This window comes from Hemicordylus capensis, chromosome 4 (assembly GCF_027244095.1).
Source record: "Hemicordylus capensis ecotype Gifberg chromosome 4, rHemCap1.1.pri, whole genome shotgun sequence".
In the NCBI taxonomy this organism is placed as follows: Eukaryota; Metazoa; Chordata; class Lepidosauria; order Squamata; family Cordylidae; genus Hemicordylus; species Hemicordylus capensis.
The window spans coordinates 113231552-113241688 of NC_069660.1; the positions used below are offsets into that span (position 1 = coordinate 113231552).

The 10137-nt window shown below is 42.3% G+C and overlaps 1 protein-coding gene across 2 annotated transcripts in view; it reads left to right on the forward strand.

Moving 5' to 3' along the window:
- The window catches only part of PTGFR (prostaglandin F receptor), a 38434-nt gene extending 34456 nt beyond the window's left edge, over positions 1–3978 (forward strand). For both annotated transcript variants that reach the window (XM_053242577.1, XM_053242578.1), the window contains one exon: positions 922–3978. In XM_053242577.1, coding sequence (XP_053098552.1) covers positions 922–1224 — 303 coding nt within the window. In that variant the 3' untranslated portion in view covers positions 1225–3978. The remainder of the gene's footprint in view (positions 1–921) is intronic.
- Positions 3979–10137: the final 6159 nt, after the last annotated feature.

Sequence of the window (10137 nt, forward strand, 5' to 3'; positions counted from 1 at the left end):
GAGGCACTGCTTTTCATTGGTTCCACTCCTACCTCTTGGGCAGATTCTAATGGTCTCCCTTGGAGACTGCTGCTCTTCAAAACCGGTGTCCCTCAGGGCTCTGTATTGTCTCCGATGTTGTTTAACATCTACCTGAAACCACTGGGAGAGATCATCAGGAGATTTGGTGCAGGGTGTTATCAGTATGCTGATGACACCCAAATCTATTTCTACATATCAACATCATCAGGTGAAGGCATAACCTCTCCAAATGCCTGTCTGGTGATGGGCTGGATGAGAGATAAGAAACTGAGGCTAAATCCAGAGAAGATGGAGGTCGTTATTGTGTGGGGTCAGAACTCAGGAGACAATCTTAACTTGCTCGTTCTGGATGGAGTCACTCTTGTCCAGAAGGAACAGATATGCAGTCTGGTAGTGATTCTGTATCCTAACCTCCTCCTGGTGTCCCAGGTTGGGTTATTGGCTAGAAGTGCATTTTATCAGTTTTGACTGATACACCAGCTACATTCATTTCTTGAGATGAATAACCTCAAAACAGTGGTATATATGCTGATAACCTCAAGACTTGACTATTGCAATGCACTCTATGTGGGGCTGCCTTTGTAAATAGTCCATAAACTGCAGGTAGTGCAGAATGTGGCAGCCGATAAGTTTCCAGGCAAAATACAAGGTGCTGGTTATAACCTATAAAGCTCTAAAAGGCCCAAGATATTTAAGAGAACGTCTTCTTCAGTATGAGCCCCATTGCCCATTGAGATCATCCTGTTGATGCAAATGTTGAAAGCTATATAAGATGAAGACATGATAAGAATAATTTTCAAAAGTATTAAACAATGTCATGATTGTTTCAGTGATTAAACAGTCATACTATCTGATTGATGATGTATTCTGATATGTAATAAAACATCTTTCATTTTTTAGGTAACCATGGCCAATATTGGAATAAATGAAGATCATTCCCAAGAATCCTGTGAAACAATACTTTTTGCTCTGCGAATGGCAACGTGGAATCAAATATTAGATCCATGGGTATACATTCTTCTAAGAAAAGCTGTTCTTAAGAAACTCTACAAGATTGCTAGGAGATTTTGTGGTGTGCACTTCATTAACTTGCATACATGGGAACTGAGTTCCATTAAGAATTCTTTAAAAGTTGCAGCAGTTTCGGATTCACCAGTTAGTTCCAAGCAAACAAATAAGCCACTTAATTTAACAGTGCAATAAAGTGAATGTGAGAATGATGAAATGATGAGGTAATGGTCCCTAATCACCTCAAAATGTAATAGTGTGAGTGGCCTGGTATTTTCATCTTCAGAATAGGTGGTCTGGTTTAATTTCTTGATGTTTATTAGTCTGGAGTTGCTATTTCAAGATATTTCAAATATAAACTTGAAAAATACTATTTGTGTTCAAAACCTGGTGCCAAATCTTGCAGGACTCTACATAGCAGAATATTTCAACTATCTGTTAAGAAATTACAAAGCCTAAACAAAACAGAACAAAAAAGCCTAAAAGTTGTGGTTTTTTTTAAAAGGAACAGAATGGTAAACATATAGGATGATATTAGGAACTCCAAAAACACTTTTGAATTAAATAAATGTCCTCAAGTGTTTTTTTTTTATTGGCACAGTCCAGACACATTAGGCACTTTGAAATCATATTTTATTTCAGTTGGACAAGCAAATGCTTAATGCTTTCCTTGAAATACATATGAGTTAGAATTATTTAACTTTGGCTAGATAGGCCACAGTGTGCTCATATACATCTGATGTTTACGGGTACTGAAGTAAAAAAAATGTAAACTCCTGAAGAAAATATCTGAGTTAGTACATGTGTTAGAATGTAGCAAGTGAATCTGTTTGACTAATGAAGGGAGAAATCTGATAACCATCAGCAGTACTCTAGTACCATTAGAGTAAAGAAGCAAATGCTGAAATATCATATTGTTAAAAGGTTAATGGTAATGACAGTGAATGTATTTAATATGTATTAATTTGAAAGTGCACCTTATTTTTCAGGTATAACTTTTTTTCCACTTTCTCTTGCAAATATAGCACCTAAACCTGAAAACTGTGAGCTTTCAAAATTGTGGAAGCTCTATTTCAGGCTGAAGAAGTTGAGCCCTTTCCAAGTTAGACTTCTCAGCATTCCATTTTTAAAACTTTTTTTAAAATTTATATGCACACGAAAGAGATCGTTGGAAATATGGACGTCAGTTCAATGTTCAGTACAATTAATTGTTGTGACTTGGAAAGTGTTGCTCATCGTTAATTGGATGTTACAGTACATTGAAAATCATTTTATTATCTGATTGTTTTACTTATAATAAGACAATGATGAAATAATTTGTTAAGTATTGTGAAGCTTTAAAAGTAAGTTCACATTATGCATAATGTAAATAATGCTAGTCATTGTGAAGTATCATGTGCCAACATTAATTTTGACAGTTTAAATTTCATTATGTAACTTTTCATTTTTTGTTTTTTTGAGGCTTCAACTAATTACCATCAACTTAAAAGGCAAAGCACTAGATCAGAATCACCTAGGATATAGCAAGCAATAGAAAATATGTTTTAAAACAATGGATAGGTTGACATTGCTCCTGTGTGGGCTGGAGGTGGAGAAAATGTCAGTAAAAACGTTGGGTGGTGAGCATGCATGCTCCAGGTGGGTGTGACATCTGAACCTGGTTCTTGACCCACTTCTCTCAATATTCTTCCGACTTCTGTCACCAAGATTTGAAGTTGACAGAAAAAGTTGGTAGAATCTCAGTAATGCAGTGCAGGAACTGGACTTGGGCGGGTTCAGACAGCATGTCTGCCAGGATTGCATACGCTCACTTCTTGACATCTTACCGGCATTTCCCCCACTTCCAGACCAGATGGTAGTCATGTGAGCCTGCCCAATAAATGGTAATAATGGTAATATAGTAAAACAGGTTTACTATACTACAGAGTGACTGCCTGAGACAGTAACTGTGATGTTTCATATGGCATTTTTGAAAAATGTATAGGCAAAATGAAGTTTTGGATTCTATTGATCCTTCCATGTTTCAGCAAAAGGGAGGAACAGGAACTGGCTAGGAAGAAGAGAACATTGTTTCTATTCAATGGTAAATGTATGTCATAGAACAGAGCTGGGAAAGATTTTTTCTTGTAATAAGTTTGTGTTAATATGTCATCTTAATATTTTCACCAGCCTTAAATTTTAGGTACTAGCCTTTACAGTACTGCATACAATCCCATAACATTTATAGGATCTCAGGCAACTTAAGTGCCTAGGATTTTTTCATGCCCTGCATATGCTTGCTGAATTTGTTTGAAAAGAAGTGGTAACTGATATGTCAATTCTGTCCCACAGTTTGCTTACAACAAAATGTAAAGCAGTAGAAAGTTGTGAATGTTCTCAACTAGTCACAAGCCTGACTCTGAATCTTTCTTTCATGACAATGAAATCAGTATGTGAAATAGTGACACTTTTGCCACTGCTCCTACTATTACTCTTATCACTACTACTATTATCAAAGTTTTTTGGCACCAACAATGTGCAAATGGCATAAATCTGGCCCTGAGATATGCAGTGCTAAATTTATGATGGGTGAGTGTTCTCATGCCAAATCAATGCTGTCATCCTGTACAGCACACTGTAATGACTTGGAAAGTCCATGCTAAAATTGGTCTCTATTGTACAGAACATGACATCAGTGTATCTTATAACTTGCTTCAGTTTCTCGTTCTATCTGGGTGAGAATTTGCTTCAGTGACTGCAGATTGATGTTCAGCCACACAGTTGTGGAATTGCTTGAGCAGTGAAAAGAGCTTTCCCCCTACTTTGTCATGTGAATAAATGTTAGTATGTATATTTTGCATTCTGGCTGAATTCCCCCCCCCCCCAAGTATGTATATTTGTTTTCTTATTTCTGTGTATTGATACAGATTGAATGTAACATGCAGTGCCCCATTAAACTTGTTACCTGATGCCTCTAGAGTAATAATTCTTAGAGTGGTAAGTGGGAACCTCAAATGCTGAGAAATGATTGCCATTCTGCTAAAGGCACCATAAATATAATAAACATTGTTGATAGCAGTGTGATTTGAACATATAAGCGTGACACCTTACTCACTTTATGCTTGCAAAATAACCTATTTGAGGTCTATTGCAGTATCATCAAAAAAGAAGACCCAAAGAGGATGAGACAATCACACTCCTCATGCATATTTCAGTGTTCCTAAGTAGATATCCTGTTAATCTCCTACTGAATTCTTTTACATCTTCCAGATTCCGCTGTCACGTTTCTTTTAATAAAACGATAATTTGGTCTGAAGGGATCTGGACATTCCTGGACATGAATGCAGTTTACAGCAGACCTTTGTCCTAGATTATACTTCTTCAGACAGCAGTTTGGGGACTCGCATAATTAAATGTTCTTTTATTAAAAGAATTCAATCCATATAGAAAACTAGCATATCAGAGGAAAGAATTATAGCCTAACATTTTCCTTGACATTCCAGTTTTTGTACTCCGAGATATTTTTGCATGGAGAACAATTTAATAGCTAGCATGAAAATCCAATTTGCCACCTCATTTGTGAGAAGTAGGTAGGTTCCTACATAGTCCCTCAGTTTATTATTATTTATATTCACTGACATCCTAATGAACCAAGAGCCAGTACTAACAGGGTGTGCCCCCTGGCTAATATCTCTGCTTGCTGCAGAAAGCTCCATGCATAGTTGAGTCAAGTCAGAAGTTCCTGTGTGGATTCAGCCTTAGGGGACTAGTAAAATTGGCATGGCTACTAAGAATACCTTATCTGTTAAGGAAGATGGACGATGCTATTCAAGGTCTTTAAACACAGCTGCTCAGATTCTACTGGAAACTTAAAGTTCTGGCACATTAAGGTTTTGTTTGCTACTGTCATTGTTGTCCTTGCTGGAACATGATAGAAAAAAACCTGATTATTGTAGCTCTGTGATGCTGTCAGCCACACTATTGTAACTCTCATCATAAAACAAAGAGATAACAAGAACCTAATTCTTGCTATAGTAAATGAAAACTTTCAGTGCACTCTTATGCTGGGAAGAGCATTCTATTGGTTTGGAACAGAATAACGTTACATCATGAATATGAAATAGCTTGATGCTTGGTAAATAAGATGTAAGTGCCAAATACTATCTGAGCTAATATGTTATTTGAAAATTTTAAAAAGCAAATACAACTACATTCTAGACAGTTTTTGTAAATATTCTTCAAGAACTCAACCCAGCAGCAGCTCTGGTGCACCCCACATGCCACTCATGCTTTATTAGCTTATATTGGATGCAAAGTTTAAAATGCATATTTGGCAGTCAAAACCTACAGATTAGTTTTGACAGCTCAACAAAATGATAATGTAAAGCAAACTTCACCCAAATAAATGCTTAGAATGTCATAACTATCATTGCTAAATCACAAGTGGGATGTACTTGGCTGCTGGTATGCATTTATCTCTCTAGGTATAAAGTGAAATAAAGACTTTATATATACTATAAAGTAAGTTATACAGGTACATAAAATAAGAGAATATGCATATTCAGTAGTGGCTGCCTTTTTAATATATCAAAAGCTATTTATGCAGTACATAGGCTGAAGCAATTTTGGGATATTTTCATGATGTCTGAAACACTTGTAGTGATCCTTTATTTCATAAGAGTACAATCTCCCCACACACAAAGGCATCTGAGAGATAAAAGAGTTCTGCTTCTCATCTACTACCCAGCTTTTTGTCATACACAGACAGTGCAATGGGCTGTTACAAGAAATGAGATATCTGACGTGGGTTTCCCATTCCCTCCCACTTTTTACATTTTTATTATTTCAGCAACACAGCATACCAAACAATAAATATATGTTTATGTGTTTACTCTTAAAAATATATTTTGAACGGCAAGTGGCTTCCCATGTTCTCATCCACCTTTCTACTCCGCTCACTGAAGTTGAAATATGGAAGTCAAGTAATGCAAGTGGCCTTCCTAGTCTAAAGGAAGTGGAGAGCTGGTCTTGTGGACATGCATACCCGGTTTTTAAAGGAAACAATCCCCAACCCATACATGGCTACTTGAGCCAGTTTGGGCACACCCCTAGTTCCAAGTTCCCTCTCTGGCATCTCTAAGATTTAGCTGAGAGGGACTCCTGCCTGCAACTTGGAGAAGCTGCTGCCAGTCTGTGCAGACAATACTGAGCTAGATGGACCAATGTTCTGACTCAGTATAAGGCAGCTTTCTGTGTTCCTAAAGATCCTGCTACACGTAGTTTTCCAAGGTGCCTGATTACTTAGTAGAGATATAACACATGCTGGAAACTATGTATCCCAGGACTTCTTGTACCTGGAGCACAGCTGGGCAAGCTCACAGGAGCTTCTCAGGCACAAGAATTCCTGAGCTATGTGGTTTCCTGGTCACTTGAAAGCTTGCTCATGAAATCTTATTTAGTACTTATGTATCCTGTAAAACTACATATCCCAGGCTCCTTGCTGAGAAGCTCAATATACACGAATGGCCAGTCTGAAGGCAACGCGGTTCTCATTAACACCAGGATTGGGTGGGATGGGAGACAGAGGCTCAATCAGGGCTGCTGGGAACCAGGGGCAATTTTGCCTTCTTTGACAATCCCTGCCTTCTTAGGATCAGGTGCTGCTGCTACTACCAGCACACATGGCACCTCTGCCAATGTTGAGATCCCCACAAAGATCCTAAATTTTCCTTAGGTCCAGAAAGCACTCACTAGCTGACATTCAGAGCAAGGATATCCTGGTGCAGGAAGGGAGCAGCATAACATAACTTTCTAATTCACTGTAGCCAGGAAAGGACAATTTTTAATGCCCTTGTCTTCCCCATGAAGGCCTCTGTGCCACCCCAAATATGTCACCGAGGGTTCTGTTGCCCTTGGGGACATATTTTCAGATGACACAGAGGGCTTCCTGAGGAAAGTAAAAGTGTCAACAATTGCTAGGGGTGAATCCGAACCGGTCCGGCGGCCATTCTAAGGAATGGCCGAACTGCCGGACCGGTTCGGCCCTTGCTGGTCCGGGTCCGGGTGGGGGGGTATAACTTTAAGGGCGGGAGGGCTTTCTTACCCCTCCCGTCTCTTCACCCCCTTCAGCGCCCATATTTAACCAAATAACAGGGCGCTGGAAACCAGCCGCCCCCGCCGCCCCCCCCAGCAGATGCACATAGAAAGGTGCCGCCATACCCCTGCCGCCGTTACCCTCCCTCCTTCCCTCCCTCCCAGCTGCCCGCCTGCCCGCCCGCCCAAGTCCTTACCCAAAGCTGGAGTAGTAAACGAGAGGAGCTCCCGGACAGAGCTCCTCTCGTTAGAAAGGCCTGATACAGAATGAAGGTGCTTTGCGCGCGCGCGCACATGCGCGCACTGCAAAGGACGCCGGAGGCCCGGTCTACCAGCCGGGAAAAGGCCGGGTAGACCGGGCCTCCGGCGATCGGAGGCCCGGTCTACCCGGCCCTTTCCCGGCGGGTAGACCGGGCCTCCAGCGATCGGAGGCCTGGTCTACCCGGCCTTTTCCCGGCGGGTAGACCGGGCCTCCGGCGTCCTTTGTGGTGCGCGTATGCACGCACGCGCGCAAAGCACCTTCATTCTGTATCAGGCCTTTCTAACGAGAGGAGCGCTGTCCGGGAGCTCCTCTCGTTTACTACTCCAGCTTTGGGTAAGGACTTGGGCGGGCGGGCAGGCGGGCAGCTGGGAGGGAGGGAAGGAGGGAGGGCGACGGCGGCAGGGGTATGGCGGCACCTTTCTATGTGCATCTGCTGGGGGGGCGGCGGCGGGGGCGGCTGGTTTCCAGCGCCCCGTTATTTGGTTAAATATGGGCGCTGAAGGGGGTGAAGAGGCGGGAGGGGTAAGAAAGCCCTCCCGCCCTAAAAGAAAGGGCCCCCCTTCGGTGCCGGTCCGGACTGGTCCGGACCGTGCACATCTCTAACAATTGCTGCTTCCCCACAGCACTGGTGCAGTTATTTGAGAAGCTCTGTTAGGCTGTTCTCTTGCTGCTCTGGTTTATTCTTGCTCTGTATGTCAGCCACCATTTAAATTCTCACATTGTCCAGTCCTTTTTTAGCAAAGGTCCAGAACAGTGTTATAGCAGGGTGGGCACTGGGAAAATTACAATGGCATTGCTCTCCATTTTCACTGCTGATGTGCCTTTTTCTCTTGCTGCTGCTGCTTTTGCTGCCTTTATTAACAGCAGTTTAAGGAAGAAAAGGGGTGGCAGAAGTGGAGAAAGAAGGTGGAATGGAAAGTGTCACTTCTGTTTAAATCCCCACAATACCCAGCCCCAGGCATCACTCTGGAGTTAGCCATTGCTTCAGAGCCAGGCATTGGGAGATTTTCAATGGTGCCATCCTGCTTTCACTACTAGCCTTTTTCATGTTCTCTCCTCCTCCTCCTCCTCCTCCTCCTCTAGTGCCAGTTCAGTACGCCCAGGGATCCATTGATATGGGGAGGACAGGGGACTGGGGCTGCATAGGAGGAGACCAGCAAAACACTGGGCCCAGAACCCCAAACATGAAGCTGCGTTGATGTGGAAGGCAAAAACATTTAATAATTATAGTCAGTAAAGTCACATGCTTTGGGGTGGGAGAGAAAGCCATAAACACACAGAAGTGCAATTATTTTGTTGTACATTCCTGTTGAATACCAGCAAGGAATGACATTTTTTGAGCAAGATATTGGTCAAAAGCCAAAGGTTCCATCCTTTGAGGGAGGAAAAAGAAGCAGCTTGTGCTGATGCTTAGTAATATTTTCTCTAGAATATTGTTTCATGGAATTATTTCTGAAGTGATTTCAGAAAAAATTCCATGGACCAATATTCTAGAGAAAATATTACTAAGCATCACTTGATTATGCAACACTTGATGACTTGCAGCTGGATGTATGAACCAGCTCTACTGAAGAGAATAGTTTAGAAGTGATATAATAGTTTTTGTATGGTTACTTATTTAGACGTGCAAGTAAGCATGCATGTGGGGATCAGCCCTAGGTATCTGAATCTGGTGCAAATGGAATCTGTTAGATCCACCAAAGTTTCCCCAAAGGTTTGCAGTTTAAAAAGAGTCCACAGAATTCGATGAAATCACCGCATTTTAAACTTGGCGTTTCACAAGTGGTCCATAGATTACAAGTTGTGTACAACTTTTCCAGGAGGAGGCCACATGTCTCTATAGCCAGCTACAAGGTTTATTAACATAAAGGTCAATGGAAAATAACAAAAAAAAAATTGTAATTTGGGAAGGGCTGGCCATGGAGCACTTAAACCAGGCATCATTGTAGTACAGTAGACATTTCTCCTGTGGTTTATCTCAACAAGGTTGTCAAAAACCGCATACAAAATCATATTGATGGTTACTTGAAGGGGCCTAGCAAAATGTATTTTAGCCCTTAGATTACCTGTTTTAATCAGGGAATAGTAGCCCCTACATTCTTGTTCTGGAGTCAGATCAAATTCAAACGGGCAGATTACGCCCTTTGCTGCTCATAGGTGGCCAAGGATTTGCTGCTCCCACCACTGCAGAGAGGGTAGGGGTGGAGTGAGAAAGCCCCCCCTTTCTGCTTAAAACTGATGGACGGCAAAAACTGCTGCTGTGTGCAGAGGGATAAGGCCAGCAGAGGCCATACAGTGGTGGCTACGGGGAGGGGGCAAAGGGAAAGTCCCTCTCTTTACCTTTAAAATGCCGTGTTTTAAACCTTCCTCTCCATGTGCAGAGAAAGGCCCATAATGGATTGCAGAAGGGCCATACAGTCATTTGGGAGGGAGGAGGGGAGATGGAAGGAGCTCTCCCTTGCTGCCTTCGCAGGCCTCGCAGCAGCATTGCTAAAAGGGGGAACTTTCCCTTTGGCCCACTACCACCTTCCCTGCTGCAGCTGCTGCCGCCCCATTGCCTGTGCCATTGCACAGGCAATGGGGCTACAAATGGGGCTACAAATGGGGCTACAAATGGGGCTACAAATGGGGCTACAGTGTTTTAAAGGTAAAGGGGGAAGCTTTCCTCTCACCCCCTCCCTGCCGCTGCTGCTGTGCAGCCTTCGCTAAAAGGGGAGCTTTCCCCTCTCCCCAGAGAGGGACAGCAAAATCTGAGGAGTGGCAAAATTTGCTGC